Genomic DNA, 17638 nt, shown 5'->3' with positions numbered 1-17638 from the left:
ATATTCAGTTGAATATGCTACAAAGACAACATATTTGATGTTCAAACTGATAAACATTTATTTTTTGCAAATAATCCCTTACTTTAGAATTTGATGCCCCTGCATATTTCAGCAAGACAATGCCAAGCCACATTCAGCACATGTTACAACAGCGTGGCTTCGAAAAAAAAGAGTGCGGGTGCTTTCCTGGCCCGCCTGCAGTCCAGACCTGTCTCCCATGGAAAATGCATGGCGCATTATGAAGCGTTAAATACGACAGCGGAGACCCCGGACCTCTGCGTTGTGAGCCAAGACTTGTTTGGATGTCCGAATAAAATAATTGCCCGGGAAGCACAGGTAGTTCCGTTGTGTAGTTATGTCAGTCTACCCCAGGGCAGCTGTGGCTACAGATGTAGCTTACCACCACCAGGTGTGAATGAATGATGAGTTCCCACTTCTCTGTGAGTGCTTTGAGTGTCTAGAAAAGCGCAATATAAATCTAAGTTTTTTTTTTTTACGTTACAGCATACTTGCCAACCCCCCCGATTTTCCCGGGAGGTTCACGAATTTCAGTGCACCTCCCGAAAATCTCCCAGTGCAACCATTCCCCCGATTTTCTCCCGATTTCCACTTGGACAACAATAATGGGGGCTTGCCGTAAAGGCACCACCTTTAGCGTCCTCTACAACCTGTCGTGATGTCCGCTTTTTCTCCACACAAACACATAATATATGCGGCCTTTACACACACACAAGTGATTGCAGGGCATACTTGGTCAACAGCCTTTAAGGTCACACTGACGGTGGCCGTATAAACAACTTTAACACTGTTACAAATACGCGCCACACTGTGAACCCACACCAAACAAGAATGACAAACACATTTCGGGATAACCACCAAACCCCGCGCCCCCAACCCCGCCCACCTCAAGGCACCCCCACCATCCCCGACCCCATCTCTTAAATTCGGAGGTCTCAAGGTTGGCAAGTATGCGTTACAATGTCCTCAAAAATCGAAACATTTCAAAGTGAGACTGAAGTTTATGCACGATTTAAATAGAATCAACTTCAATAGATTTTTAAGACCTTTCAGTATCATATTTAAGACATTTTATGAGATTTTAGGAAAATTTTAGACATTTAAGGCCTTGAATTCCAATGAGGCAGCCCGGTGGTAGAGGGGTTAGAACATGTACCTCACAATACAAAGGTCCAGAGTAGTCCTGAGTTCAATCCCGGGCTCGGGATCTTTCTGTATGGAGTTTGCATGTTCTCCCCGTGACTGCGTGGGTTCCCTCCGGGTACTCCGGCTTCCTCCCACTTCCAAAGACATGCAGCTGGGGATAGGTTGATTGGCAACACTAAATGGTCCCTAGTGTGTGAATGTGAGTGTGAATGTTATCTGTCTATCTGTGTTGGCCCTGTGATGAGGTGGCGACTTGTCCAGGGTCTACACCGCCTTCCGCCCGAATGCAGCTGACCCCCGTGACCCCAAAAGCGACAAGCGGTGAAAAATGGATGGATGGAAATTCTAATGGTTGAATTTAAGACTTTGTTAGACTTTTTAAGACCCCTCGGATACCCTGAAATAACTCACTTCACAACAAATATATCTGCGGCTTATAGTCAGGTGCGGCTAATATATAGGTAAACAGATGCCTTCCAAAATTTAGATACTGGAAGTAAGGTGAGTTTTAAGCTCAGTGGCGACAGCACGTTCCAGTATTTTGGACCGGAAGGGAAGGTTGGAGATGGGCTGGAAGTTGCTCATGGTGTCAGGGTTGAGTCCAGGTTTTTTGAGGATGGGGGTGACAGCAGTTGGTGTTTAAATATTATACTATATACATATATACAGAAGCATTCAGACCATGGCTGGAAAGTTAAAATTGCACACAGAGAGGTGCTAAACTGTAAAATCAGTGCCTATGAGAGTTCACCTTGTTTATGGCTTTAGGGAAAACATTTTTTCTTGAGTCTGAATGATACCGCCTCTGAAAAGTACAATAATGGTCTGGGAAAACACGGAAAATGTAAACTTAATCACATCTCTCGGGCAGTGGTTCTCAACATTTTTTCAGTGAACATTGTTTTAATTCAAGTACCCCCTAATCGGAGCAAAACATTTTTGGTTGGAAAAAAAGAGATAAAGAAGTAAAATACAACATTATGTCATCAGTTTCTGATTTATTAAATTGTATAACAGTGCAAAATATTGCTCATTTGTAGTGGTCTTTCTTGAACTATTTGGAAAAAAAGATGTAAAAATAACTAAAAAATTGTTGAAAAATAAACAAGTGATTCAATTATAGATAAATATTTCTACACATAGAAGTAATCAACTTAAAGTGCCCTCTTTGGGGATTGTAATAGAGATCCATCTGGATTCATGAACTTAATTCTAAAAATTTCTTCACAAAAAAATCCACCTTTAACATCTTTATTTATGGAACATGTCCACCAAAAATTGCTATCAACACTGAATATTGCATTGTTGTATTTCTTTTCACAGTTTATGAACTAACATTCATATTTTGTCGAAGTATTATTCAATAAATATATTTATAAAGGATTTTTGAATTGTTGCTTTTTTTAGAATATTTAAAAAAAATCTCACGTTCTCCTTGGCATACCTTTAAGTACACGTACCCCCATTTGAGAACCACTGCCACTTTCTTTCTGCTTGTCTTTTCAAAATATTGTCAATAATTGATCAAATAAAATAGCATAACAAGTAAAAAAAAAATTGTCGGCTTGTGCGTATGAAGCGTTACATTTTTGTCAGTGTAAGCTGTTTGCCCGGAGACAACATCAGCATTAAAGGTTTACACCATAATTAAAGTCACAAAGAGCATCCATGCGTGGTTGACCATGGTTATGCAACGCTTATTCAGCGCTCTGATTCATTTATGAAGAGTGCTGCAATAAAGTTGGCACATTTGCATTAATAAACAGCCAGTGAATGCTTATTTGTGCATCGTTATAAACTACCAGATGACAGATTCTTTATTTATTAACATAATGGTAATCACACATGCTTTTTGAATACGTGGAGAAATAGGATCTACCTTTGTTGAGTTTGCCCATCACGGTGAACTCAAAGTGCTTGCTGTTGTCCCGGGGGTTGTACAGGCCGAACACCGTGGTTCCGGTCTTGGGTTGCAACTTGAAGGAGGCCAAGATGAAAGCCTCGTTGGCCCCCTGCTCGACAAGACCCCCCTGCAGCAGGTCCGGCAGGCAGTCGGGCGAGTTGAGGAGATCATACACTGTTGATGGAGGATGCTGTGAGATGAATATTTAGCAACCTGGGGCCATGCGCAGATCACAGAGTAAACAACACCAGCAACCGTCAAGAAGAGCATGCTGTCAATCAAAAGCGCGCAGACGCTTATCCGCCATCAGATCTGTTTATTTGCCCGTGTTTCCAGACCCGTCGTGGCAGTTTCGGCGAAAAACAGCCGACGGCGTCCACTTGAGGTCACGGTTATCCTTTAATAATGTGACTTCGGAGCATGCCAAGCCACTTGAGGATGTGGGGTGGATGTGTGGGCCGCCATCTGCACACATCATTAATGCATAAGCAGCCTGAAAAAACAAAACAAAAAAAAGAAACAGCAGACGGCGAGGCCCTTTATCGCGAGTGAGCAAAATTGCTCCCAAATGCTTGACAAAAAGTGCCCCTCGTCGGCATCATGCTCGCTTCGTTGCAACTCAAACTAAACTTAAAAGTGCCAGCATCGTTTTGCACTAAAGAGGAACTCTTCAAGCTTTCGGGACTGTAATAGGATTTTGTACAAAAAGTGGTCAGCAGTGGTCTCAAATTCAATTTACCTGGGGGTTGCTGGAGGTAGTATCTTATATCTACTTCCCGTTGGTGCTTTAAACCAGAAGTACACATGCCGTTTCGTCTTCTCGTTCTCCATAGCGGTTCTACTCGTATGGAGTTTTGAACTCATCAGCCCAAACTCTTGTAGGATTTACAATATAACTAAAGAAATTCATACTTACTAAACTGTCCCATGTGTGATGTCTGTAGGAGTGATTTCATGCATATTTGCACGTGCTATCATATTGTTATGTAGTTAGCGTCCTTAGCATTTGCTAAAATGCTAGCACGTTCACAAGTGTCTGTGTTAGTATTATTAACTTACAATAAATGATAAATAAATGGGTTGTACCTTCAAGGTACTCAAAGCGCTTTGACACTACTTCCACATTTACCCATTCACACACACATTCACACACTGATGGAGGGAGCTGCCATGCAAGGCGCTAACCAGCACCCATCAGGAGCAAGGCTGAAGTGTCTTGCTCAGGACACAACGGACGTGATGAGGTTGGTACTAGGTGGGGATGGAACTAGGGACCCTCGTGTTGCGCACGGCCACTCCACCACTGCGCCTTGCCAGGGACGGCGTGGCCCTCTATCGCGAGTGAGCAAAATTGCTCCCAAATGCTTGACAAAAAGTGCCCCTCGTCGGCATCATGCTCGCTTCGTTGCAACTCAAACTAAACTTAAAAGTGCCAGCATAGTTTAGCACTAAATAGGAACTCTTCAAGCTTTCGGGAATGTAACAGGATTTTGTACAAAAAATGGTCAGCAGTGGCCTCAAACTCAATTTACCTGGGGGTTGCTGGAGGTATTATCGTGAATTCACTTCCCTTTGGTGCTTTAAACCGGAAGTACACATCCTGTTTCGTCTTCTCGTTCTCCATAGCGTTACTACTCGTATGGATTTTTTAATTCATCAGTCCAAACACTTGTAGGATTTACAATATAACTAAAGCAATTCATACTTACTAAACTGTCCCATGTGTGATGTCTATAGGAGTGATTTCATGCATATTTGCACATGCTATCATATTGTTATGTAGTTAGCATCATTAGCATGTGCTAAAATGCTAGCACGTTCACAAGTGTCTGTGTTAGTATTATTAACTTACAATAAATGATAAATAAATGGGTTGTACTCGTATAGCGCTTTTCTACCTTCAAGGTACTCAAAGTGCTTTGACACTACTTCACACACTGATGGAGGGAGCTGCCATGCAAGGTGCTAACCAGCACCCATCAGGAGCAAGGGTGAAGCGTCTTGCTCAGGACACAACACACGTGACGAGGTTGGTACTAGGAGGGAATTTGAACCAGGGACCCTCGGGTTGCGCACGGCCTCTCTCCCACTGCGCCACACCAGGGACGGCGTGGCCCTCTATCGCGAGTGCGCAAAATTGCTCCCAAATGCTTAACAAAAAGTGCCCCTCGTCGGCATCTTGCTCGCTTCGTTGCAACTCAAACTAAACTTAAAAGTGCCAGTATCGTTTTGCACTAAAGAGGAACTCTTCAAACTTTCGGGAATGTAATAGGATTGTGTACAAAAAATGGTCAGCAGTGGTCTCAAACTCAATTTACCTGGGGGTTGCTGGAGGTAGTATTGTGTATTTACTTCCCTTTGGTGCTTTAAACCGGAAGTACACGTACCGTTTCGTCTTCTAGTTCTCCATAGCGTTACTACTCGTATGGATTTTTTAATTCAACAGTCCAAACACTTGAGGAATTTACAATATAACTAAAGCAATTCATACTGTGTATCGGCTGGGGACATCTCTGCGCTGCTGATCCGCCTCCGCTTGGGATGGTTTCCTGCTGGCTCCGCTGTGAACGGGACTCTCGCTGCTGAGTTGGATCCGCTTTGGACTGGACTCTCGCGACTGTGTTGGATCCATTGTGGATTGAACTTTCACAGTATCATGTTAGACCCGCTCGACATCCATTGCTTTCCTCCTCTCTAAGGTTCTCATAGTCATTATTGTCACAGACGTCCCACTGGGTCATTATTGTCACCGATGTCCCACTGGGTGTGAGTTTTCCTTGCCCTTATGTGGGCCTACCGAGGATGTCGTAGTGGTTTGTGCAGCCCTTTGAGACACTAGTGATTTAGGGCTATATAAGTAAACATTGATTGATTGATTGATTGATTGATACTTACTAAACTGTCCCATGTGTAATGTCTATAGGAGTGATTTCATGCATATTTTCAAGTGCTATCACATTGTTATGTAGTTAGCGTCATTATTATTCGATAAAATGCTAGCACGTTCACAAGTTTGATTGATGGATTGATACTTTTATTAGTAGATTGCACATTTCAATACATGTTCCGTACAATTGACCACTAAATGGTAACACCCGAATAAGTTTTTCAACTTGTTTAAGTCGGGGTCCAAGTCAATCAATTCATGGTAAGTGTCTGTGTTAGTATTATTAACTTACAATGGCATTCTTTTTGTATTGTTTCAATTTCGTAAAGTCACCAAAACGTCACCGTGGAGTTTATGAGCCTGTTTAGCTGTTTGGAGAGCGAGCTTCTGCAGCTAGTGGCTCCATGACGATACCTTATGTTTTTTTTTAGATCAGCTGTTATACTGCCATGTTACAGGCATTGTTTGTAAACAATTAGGGTGTAAATAAGCATTTACAAAACCTTTTGTTTAAAAACCTCACTTTGCAACGAATATATCTGTGGCTTATAGCAGTGGTTCTCAGGATTTTTTCAGTGATGTACCCCCTGTGAACATTTTTTTGAATTCAAGTACCCCCTAATCAGAGCAAAGCATTTTTGCTTGAAAAAAAATAGATAAAGAAGAAAAATACAGCACAATGTTATCAGTTTCTGATTTATTTAATTGCATAACAGTGCAACATTTTGCACATTTGTAGTGGTCTTTCTTGGACTATTTGAAAAAAAAAAGATATACAAATAACCAAAAACTTGTTGAAAAATAAACAAGTGATTCAATTATAAATAAAGATTTCTACACATAGAAGTAATCATCAACTTAAAGTGGCCTCTTTGGGGATCGTAATAGAGATCCATCTGGATTCATCAACTTAATTCCAAACATGTCTTCACAAAAAAATAATATTTCAAACATAAACAATATTTATAGAACATGTCCACAAAAAAATCTAGCTGTCAACACTGAATATTGCATTGTTGCTTATCTTTTCACAGTTTATGAACTTACATTCATATTTTGTTGAAGTATTATTCAATAAATATATTTATAAAGGATTACTAATATGCATCACACTGTGAACCCACACCAAACAAGAATGACAAACACATTTCTAGAGAACATCCGCACTGTAACACATTGTAAAGGCAACATAACAATTACCCAGAACGCTATGCATCCATGACTCATTCAGGCTATATTACACACCACACTAGCACCAAAACCCGAACCCCCCCCCCCCTTCCGTGCGTCGGTTTAGGTGGGCGGGTTGAGGGGTGCGGGGGTCTGAAAAAGTCATGGATGCATGGCATTCTGGGTAATTGTTAAGTTGCGTTTATAATGTGTTACTGTGAGGTTGTTCTCTGAGCCACATCAGAGTGGCCAAAGAGCCGCAGGTTGCCGACCCCTGGTATATACAAACCCCGTTTCCATATGAGTTGGGAAATTGTGTTAGATGTAAATATAAACGGAATACAATGATTTGCAAATCCTTTTCAACCCATATTCAGTTGAATATGCTCCAAAGACAACATATTTGATGTTCAAACTGATAAACCTTTTTTTTTTGCAAATAATCATTAACTTTAGAATTTGATGCCAGCAACACGTGACAAAGAAGTTGGGAAAGGTGGCAATAAATACTGATAAAGTTGAGGAATGCCCATCAAACACTTATCTGGAACATCCCACCGGTGTGCAGGCTAATTGGGAACAGTTGGGTGCCATGATTGGGTATAAAAGCAGCTTCCATGAAATGCTAAATATTTCACAAGGATGGGTTGAGGGTCACCACTTTGTAAGCAAATTGTTGAACAGTTTTAGAACAACATTTCTCAACAAGCTATTGCAAGGAATTTAAGGATTTTACCATCTACGGTCCATAAAATCATCAAAAAGTTCAGAGAATCTGGAGAAATCACTGCACATAAGCGATGATATTACGGACTCTTGATCCCTCAGGCGATATTGCATCAAAAACCGACATCAGTGTGTAAAGGATATCATCACATGGGCTCAGGAACACTTCATAAAACCACTGTCAGTAACTACAGTTGGTCGCTACATCTACTATGCAAAGCCAAACCCATTTATCAACAATATTCCGAAACGCCGCCGGCTTGGCTGGGCCCGAGCTCACCTAAGATGAACTGATGCAAAGTGGAAAGGTGTTATGTGGTCTGACAAGTCCACATTTCAAACTATATTTGGAAAAAGAGGACGTGGTGTCCTCCAGAACAAAGAGGGAAAAAAACATTCGGATTATTATAGGCCCAAAGTTCAAAAGCCAGCATCTGTGATTGTATGGGGGTGTATTAGTGCCCAAGGACTGGGTAACTTACACATCTGTGAAGGCACCATTAATGCTGAAAGTTCAATACAGGTTTTGGAGCAACATATGTTGTCATCCAAGCAACGTTACCATGCACGCCCCTGCTTATTTCAGCAAGACAAGTGTTACAACAGCGTGGCTTCATAAAAAAAGAGTGCGGGTACTTTCCTGGCCCGGCTGCAGTCCAGACCTGTCTCCCATTGAAAATGTGTGGCTCATTATGAAGCGTGAAATACGACAGCGGAGACTGTTGAACGACTGAAGCTCTACATAAAACAAACATGGGAAATAATTCCACTTTCAAAGCTTCAACAATTAGTTCCCTCAGTTCCCAAACGTTTATTGTGTGTTGTTAAAAGAAAAGGTGATGTAACACAGTGGTGAACATGCCCTTTCCCAACTACTTTGGCACGTGTTGAAGCCATGAAATTCTAAGTTAATTTTTATTTGCAAAAAAAAAAAAATACTTTATGAGTTTGAACATCATATATCTTGTCTTTGTAGTGCATTTAATTGGATATGGGTTGAAAAGGATTTGCAAATCATTGTATTTCGTTTATGTTTACATCTAACACAATTTCCTAACTCATATGGAAACGGGGTTTGTATATATATATATATACATATATATATATGCAGCCCGGCCCCCGGCCAAATTTTTTAACCCAATGCGGTCCCCTGGTCAAAAAGTTTCGGGACCCCTGAGCTAGAGGTTGACATAACTTTGTTTTCCAACGCATCTATCTCACTGCTAGTTAATGCCATACTGAAGCAGAATAAGTCTAATACCAAAACAGAATGTTGAAAATAATATCTAAATGTACCCTAATTTTTTGGAATATGAACTGCTACTTTTTCCTACGCTGTGAACCCTGCGGTTTATAAAATGATGTGGCTAATTTATGGATTTTTATTCCACTATGTTTTGTATTCAACAAATAGTTTTCAACAGACACTGAAAATCTGTGTCATTGTTTATGCTATGTTGCCATCTTTTGGACAAGTTAGCTTCCTGCAGGTGGCAGGTTGAAAATGCACTTTCTGTTTTATCGCCTTGAACCAGAAGTAGCACTGTCCATAGCGTTCTACTCGAAATGATTCTTCATTCATCACTCTAATCAACATTTATACGTTTTACAATATTAAAAGTTAAAGTTAAAGTACCAATGATAGTCACATACACACTAAATGCGGTGAAATTAATCTCTGCATTTGACCCATCCCCATGTTCACCCCATGGGAAGTGAGGGGAGCATGGAGCAGCAGGGGATGGCTGCCCCCTTGAATAATTTTGGTGATTTAACTGCCAATTCCAAACCTTGATGCTGAGTGCCAATCAGGGAGGTAATGGGTCCCATTTGTATAGTCTTTGGTATGGCTAGGCTGGGTTTTTAACTCACAACCTACCCATCTCAGGGCGTACACCACAAGGCCACTGTGCAGGTTCAATATAACTACAACACTTCCTGCTCAGGGGTGTTTTAATGCATATTTGTACATGCTATGCTAACGTCATCAAACTAGTTGCAATAGCATTAGCAAATACGCTAACACGTTTACAAGCGTCTGTGTTAGTAATGTTAACTTACAATGGGAGTAATTTTTGTATTGTTTCAGCTTCGTAAATTCACCAAAACGCCACTGTGAAGTTATTGAGTCTGTGTGAAGTACACACACTAGGTGTGGTGAAATTTGTCCTCTGCATTCAACCCATCCCCTTGTTCACCCCCTGGGAGGTGAGGGGAGCAGTGGGCAGCAGCGGTGGCCGTGCCCGGGAATAATTTGTGGTGATTTTAACCCCCAATTCCAACCCTTGATGCTGAGTGCCAAGCAGGGAGGTAATGGGTCCCATTTTTATAGTCTTTTGTATGACTCGGCCGGGGTTTGAACTCCCGATCGACCCATCTCAGGTTGGGCACTCAAACCACTGGGCCACTTAGTAGCTGAAGGGGTCTTTGAGGATGACTTCTGTTTTGTTAGAACCCCATTTTACTGCCATGTGACAGGCACCGTTTCGAAATAATTAAAGTATGGAAATAAATAATGAGTAGTGATCGGGTTTTTGACGATGACTTCTGTTTTGTTACAGCCCCCGTTTTACTGCCATGTGACAGGCACCGTTTGGAAATAATTAAAGTATGGAAATAAACACTGAGTAGTGATTGGGTCTTTGGCGATAAATTCCGTTTTGTTTGAGCCCCCGTTTTACTGCCATGTGACAGGCACCGTTTGGAAACAAAGTATGGAAACAAACAATTACAAAATCAAAATCTGTCTTAGGCTTATAGTGGATCCGCTAATATAGAGTAGGTAAAATCTTATCAATTTTGGTGGGTGCGGCTTAAATACCGGTGCGCTCTATACGGTAGATATTAGAGATGCGCGGTTTGCGGTCTCATCCGCGGATTTCGCGGATAAACCACGGGTCGGGCGGGTGACATGACGAAAAAATAGATTTTAATTAGATTTGGGCGGTTGGCGGTTGAACCATCTGGAAATATCTGATATACAAGGTTCTGGGATCGGTAGGTAACCTTTGCCATTCGAAGAGCCATTTAAGACCCGTGTCATAAAGCGAAGAAGACAATAGGAGACACTAATATTCTCTTGAATGACGGCCGGCAGTCACCCAGATAATAAGTATTAGGGCGTGCTATGAAGCCATTGGCTTTGTCGCCTTCTACAACATGTACGATCTGCTTGTCAGTCCAGCATCATGTTGTGTGTGGCTTCCGCAGCAACACGCACACGACTGCAAGGCATACTGGGTGACACAGAGTACACTAATGGTTGTGATATAAACAATTTTAACACTCTTAGTAATATGCGCCACACTGTGATGCCGCACAACACAAGATTGACAAACACATTTCGGGAGAACATCCTCACAGTAACACAACATAAACGCAACACAACCAATACCCAGAATCCTTTGTATCCGTGATAGTCCCTGACTATTTTATACACCCCGCTGGCAGTAAACCCCCACCATATTCCGGAGTGTCACAGATACAAAGGATTCTGGGTATTTGTTGTGTTGCGTTTATGTTGTGTTACTGTGAGGATGATCTCCCGAAATGTGTTTGTCAATCTTGTTTGGTGTGGCTTCACAGCGTGGCGCATATTAGTAAGTGTTAAAATTGTTTATATCACAACCATCAGTGTACTCGGTATCACCCAGTATGCCTTTCAATCTTGTACGTGTGATTGCGGATGCTGCATACAACATGTTGCAGGACTAACAATCGGTTCGTAAATGGTATTGAAGGTGTCAAAGGCAATGGCTTCACAGCACGCCCATATTCTTGTCTTCAGGATGAATGCTATTGGATAGTCGCGAGAACGTTAGCGGCTCCAATTGTCTTCATTACTCTGTGAAACAAGTTTGTATAGCTCTGTGAGTGGTAAAGGCGGCCGACCTCTGATGTATTTCAGCGGGCGGGTACGGTTCTGATAAAATGTCGATTCGGGTGGCTAGCGGGTGGATGACGACTTTGGTGATGCGGTTGCGGATGATATAATTCCCTATCCGCGCATCTCTAGTAAATATGGAAAAGCTGCTGATGGTGTGTTTGACGGAGAAGCAGCTGGAAGGCAACCGCTCAATAATGTAAACGATGTATATTATCGATACTTTGTAAAACTACTGTTCATGCTATTGTATGCTTTTTTCAAACAATATTTCTCCTCTAAGAGTTAGATGTTTCTCTTTACAAGTACATTTTTAAATGATTATGTTTTGGGAGGGCCAAGCACCAATTGAATCAATTTAAACTCTTTTCAACAGGAGAGTGTGCCTCTGCGTTTTTGCTGTGTGTGAGTGACAGGCAAAACATCTCTACCTCGCTCGGGAAGAAATCTTTTGGCACCATCAGTCGATCCGTGGGTAAAAATCTCCAGACCCCAAATAAAAGATTCTCAAGGGGGAGAAAAAAAATATACACAGCAACATGTCCACCATCTTTGTTCAGTCAAAATGTAATAAATCGCCTCGCTTTTTGCGCAATTTCCTGCCAGGTGTTAAGTCATCAAGATAGCCTGCAGGGTGTTATACAACTCCTCTTTGACTTGTGTGTACTAAAAGTCATGAGGGATAGTCGTACCACGTTGAGCTCAATACACACAAGTGTGTTTAAGGTTTACACTTGCGCACACACAACATTTTGTAGCGTTCATAAGTCTTTTGGACAGAGCGTTTTGTGCAGGTCAGGGTCGTCGTACACCGGAGAGCCAGAGAAAGTACCTTATTTCACCCGGTAGTAAAGCTCTTCGTAAAGCAAAAAGTAGTTTTTCTTGAAGGCCGTAAAGTGAATTTGTGTCTTTTTCACTCCGCTGCTTGAATCAATCGCCGACAGCAGCTGGCAAGCAGGGCTTCATTCCGCACATTAAGGCTTAACAAATACCTCACTTTGGATTAGGACTGCTCTCTCGTCTCTTTAAGCACAGCAAAAAAAAACAAAACAACAACTCTAAAGTTGTTGGACGATTCGGCCAAAACAAAAACAAAAAAAAGCATCTCTGAGTTCAAACACAATATTGAAATTCAAAGCGCATTCACGAAAACAAAAACAAAAAAACGCAGCAGTTCGGCAAGCATCAAAGGATTCATGAGCATTTTCTTTCTTTTACTTTTTTGTTACACTTATTCCAAAAAAAAGTCCAGAAAAAGAATAATATACACCTGAAGCAACGTGAGGTGGACTCACTTTCACTGCATCACAATGTTGTATCGCTTTCATGTTTTTCATGGTAAATTTTTTTTAGAGTGTCCGCCCTGAGATGGGTAGGTTGTGAGTTCAAACCCCGGCCGAGTCATACCAAAGACTATAAAAATGGGAGCCATTACCTCCCTGCTTGGCACTCAGCAACAAGGGTTGGAATTGGGGGTTAAATCACCCAAAAAATGTCCCGGGCGCGGCCACTGCTGCTTCTCACTGCTCCCCTCACCTCCCGGGGGGTGAACAAGGGGATGGGTCAAATGCAGAGGACAAATTTCGCCACACCTAGTGTGTGTGTGTGTGTGTGTGTGTGTGACAATCATTTGTACTTTAACTTTAACATGAACTTTTTACACTGGTGTGAATAAGAAGGAAGTGTTTCACATTTTTCAGAATATGCTTTCGAGAACGAGCGTCATCTGCAGTTGATATTAACTCAATTTTCAAACCCAAATCACAGGTTGAATAAAAAAAAATGGTAAGCCTTAGTATGGGGACACATATTCACCGTTAATTAGTTGCTTATTAAAATGCAAATTAGTAACATATTGGCTCTTAATTAGTTATTATTAAGTACAAAATAGTGCCTTATTCTGCATGGCCTTATTATACAACCAGTAAGCCATTAACTAAGCGTCTTCCCTCAATTACCTCAGAAGTATTAACCCTAACGCTAACCCTAACCCTAACTCTAACCCTTATATGTGTCCCTATTGTTCAAAGAACTCCACATTAGGTCTTTATTACTTTAATAAGCAACTAATTAATGGGGAATATGTTTGGTGTACAACTTTTGTCTTTGTGTTCGAATGTTTCATTCATCCATTATGTGCCTCGCAGTGCAGTCATCTTGTGCCCGGCAGCACATGCATTGTCAGTAGAGCCGTGCAGTTGTTAGTTAATGTGCTCTTTTTAATATTGTGATGCTTTTAGTGTTGTTCCGATACTAATATTTTGACCTCATCTTTTTTCCTCCAAACCTAATGCTGGGTATTGTGGCCAAACAGCTAAATTTTTGTTTCATCTGACCACAGAACTTTTTTCCAGAAGGTCTTATCTTTGTCCATGTGATGTCAGATGAAACAAAAATGTAGTTGTTTGGCCACAATACCCAGCAATTTTGTGACAAACAAGTATGTGCTCCAATCACTCTAATACGGCTCGGACTCCTGCCAACGCTGCTCATCTGTCTGTTCTACCCAGTGGGTGTACTTCGTACGCGCCCTTGGGCGCGCACATCCGGGGAACGCGCCGCGCGCGTCTCCACCCTGCAGCCTCCACCAGCTGCAATCATTCATCGACAATCCACACACCTGTCCATGATGAGCAATCTGCCTTCTTAAGCCTGGACAACCTGCCATCGCTCGCCGTACCTTCCTTGTGTGTATCCCCGAGTCAAGCTGTGCGTTTTGTGCTCCCGGATTTTCCCTGCCTCCCCTGCGCTTCATGGTTTTTCGACTCCTCGCTCGCCCCCGGACAACGACGCTTCGCTTCTGCCTCTCGACCACGCTTCGCTTCTGCCTCTCGACCACGCTTCTGCCCCTAGACAACCCTGCCTGCCTTGCCCTTGTCTGACAGCACTGCGTCTCCAACACTTACGGTAAAACATTCCATTTAAATACTTCACATAGTCTTACACTATACACACTTTTCAATTTTGTCGTGTTTGGAAAAAGAAGAATACTGAGTTGCATCCCAAGAACACCATACCTACTGTGAAGCATGGGGGTGGAAACATCATGCTTTGGGGCTGTTTTTCTGCTAAGGGACAGGACGATTGATCCGTGTTAAGGAAAGAATGAATGGGGCCATGTATCGTGAGATTTTGAGCCAAAACCTCCTTCCGTCAGTGAGAGCTTTGAATGGTTGACCAAATACTTATTTTCCACCATAATTTACAGATAAATTCTTTAAAATTCCTACAATGTGAATACCTGGATTTTTTTTTCTCACATTCTGTCTCTCACAGTTAAAGTGTACCTATGATGAAAATTACAGACCTCTGTCATCATTTTGAGTGGGAGAAATTGCACAATCGGTGGCTGACTAAATACTTTTTTGCCCCACTATATATATATATATATAAGTATATATATATATATATATATATATATATATATATATATATATATATATATATATATATATATATATATATCAAAGTTTATTTATGAAGCCCTAAATCACGGGTGTCTCAAAGGGCTGCACAAGCCACAACGACATCTTCGAGATCCCATATAAGAGCAAGAAAAGACTCAATCCAATGGGATACATGACGGCGTGGCGCAGTGGAAGAGTGGCCGTGCACAACCCAAGTGTCCCTGGTTCAATCCCCACCTAGTACCAACCTCGTCATGTCCATTGTGTCCTGAGCAAGACACTTCTCCTGATGGGTGCTGGTTAGCGCCTTGCATGGCAGCTCCCTCCATCAGTGTGTGAATGTGTGTGAATGGGTAAATGTGGAAGTAGTGTCAAAGCGCTTTGAGTACCTTGAAGGTAGAAAAGCGCTATACAAGTACAACCCATTTATCATTTATTTATCATTCATGACTGAGCACGGTAACACAAGAACTCCGTTACCCAGCATTCCACAGTAGTGCAGAGCATACGCAGTATCCCTGTTTAGCCATGCCGGCAGCTTGATGTTTTTGATGAGCACCTTGTGGAGTAAACTTTAAGAACTCAGCCAACACGTCTCACCTGAATCTTTTTTGATTAGACAAGACAACACATATATTTGCAAGGACATTTTCAAGAAGGATATTTGAAGAGAAACTACATCTTGTGAGACGATGTCGGCCAACCTCGAAATTGTGAGTTCTGATATTTTATTTCTTAATTTTTTCATGTAAAATATGTTTTTTTGCCATTTTAATTTTGACAATACCACATAAGATTTGTTTTAAGTGCTGATGCGGGTTTATTGATTTTTAAATGCGCTAGAACAGGGGTGCCCATTACGTCGATCGCGAGCTACCAGTCGACCGCGGAGGGTGCGTCAGCCAGCCAGGCTTTTAAAAAAATAGACCTAAAAATTAGCGATCATCATTCTTCAGAAAGACGTCACTTGATTGACATTCTTGTGAGGTGACGCTGGCTGCTGCGAGATCATTATTAAGAAAAAATGACAGAGAGGAAGGCGAGAAACACTTTTTATTTCAACAGACTCACACGCCATACGTTCCGTCAAAACTCTAAAGGCGGACTGCACATTTCCTATCTTCACAACAAAAGAATAGAATAGAATAGAAAGTACTTTATTGATCCCTGGGGGAAATTCAGCACCACAGTTTTCTCACAATAGACAATAATAATAATAAATAATACATAACATATTATATATATAATATATGAATAGTATAAATATATTCAAAATATATTGTCCGTCTATCTGTGTTGGCCCTGCGATGAGGTGGCGACTTGTCCAGGGTGTACCCCGCCTTCCGCCCGATTGTAGCTGAGATAGGCGCCAGCGCCCCCCGCGACCCCAAAAGGGAATAAGCGGTAGAAAATGGATGGATGGATACATTCTACATTTAAGTGCAGTCAAGGAACATATACTTTATACAGTCTGATGGCTGTATAATGTGTCGTTCCGTGTTGCATTTAAAAGCCCTGCTTCATGCTGCCTGGGCTAACAAAATAAGAGATCGCTTGTGCACGCCAGCTTTCCGAGACTCTTATTTTTTTAGCACAGGCAGCATGAAGCAGGGCTTTTATTGTGAAGATAGGAAATGTGCAGTCGGCCTCTGGATTTTTTACGGAAGGTACGGCACGAGAGTCTATTGAAATAAAAAGTGTTTCTCGCCTGAGCGGCTAGAAGACCCTGAGAGTAACAAGCAGATTAAAAACGACAGTTTTGAAAAACTAATAATTAAAAAAAAATAATAGTAATAATAAAACTTTTTTTTAACATAGGGCTTTTCGCGGGCGGGCTGTATCCGGCCCGTGAGCCGTAGTATGGGGACCCCTGCTGTAAACATTTTTTATTTCCATGTTTTTTTAACGGGACAAAAGAGTCTACCTTTGAACAAAAAAAGGACATTGATAAGCATCCTGCGAAGGGATCACTGCTGTAGCGGTGATGAGAGAATTGCATTGTCAGCTTCCATTAGCAGTAAAGTTTAAAGAATCTCCATTTTTGTGAGAAGAGAGAGAATTATAAAGTAGATTTTTTTTTCTCAGTTCTTTTTTTTTTTTCAAATAGTAATGATTGCAGCTCCCACTAGACATTAATATCAAAAGATGAACATCACAATCGGCCTTGATTGGAACTTTTATACGGCGGAGGCATGGATTGCGAGTGAAATGACGGACGATGCGGACGTGTTTTATTGGACTTGATGGACTTTTCATCAGCCAGAGGACTCTGTGGGGTGGAGGGGAGTGGAGGGAATTAATGGGGGTTTGAAAGGTAGCCCATCCTTCACTGTGGTGATTTGTAAGAAGCTCATAAACTGTAAACACCAATTTTTCTTTTCCTTGCCTGCAGCTACGGCTGTGTGTGTGTGTGTGTGTGTGTGTGCAAGTTCAACATCAGATTGTGGCTGATCACTTCCATATGTGTGTGTGTGTGTGTGTGTGTGTGTGTGTGTGAA

At 41.6% G+C, this 17638-nt stretch overlaps 1 protein-coding gene across 1 annotated transcript in view; it reads right to left on the bottom strand.

Moving 5' to 3' along the window:
- Positions 1–17638, bottom strand: part of thbs4b (thrombospondin 4b) — a 61590-nt gene that overhangs the window by 43157 nt on the left and 795 nt on the right. The window contains exon 3 of the mRNA XM_061876632.1: positions 3044–3241. Within this exon, the coding sequence (XP_061732616.1) occupies positions 3044–3241 (198 nt within the window). The remainder of the gene's footprint in view (positions 1–3043; positions 3242–17638) is intronic.

Source organism: Nerophis ophidion, linkage group LG17 (assembly GCF_033978795.1).
Source record: "Nerophis ophidion isolate RoL-2023_Sa linkage group LG17, RoL_Noph_v1.0, whole genome shotgun sequence".
Lineage (NCBI taxonomy): Eukaryota > Metazoa > Chordata > Actinopteri > Syngnathiformes > Syngnathidae > Nerophis > Nerophis ophidion.
The sequence above is the reverse complement of the archived record's forward strand: the minus strand, read 5'-3'. Positions and strand labels throughout refer to the sequence as shown.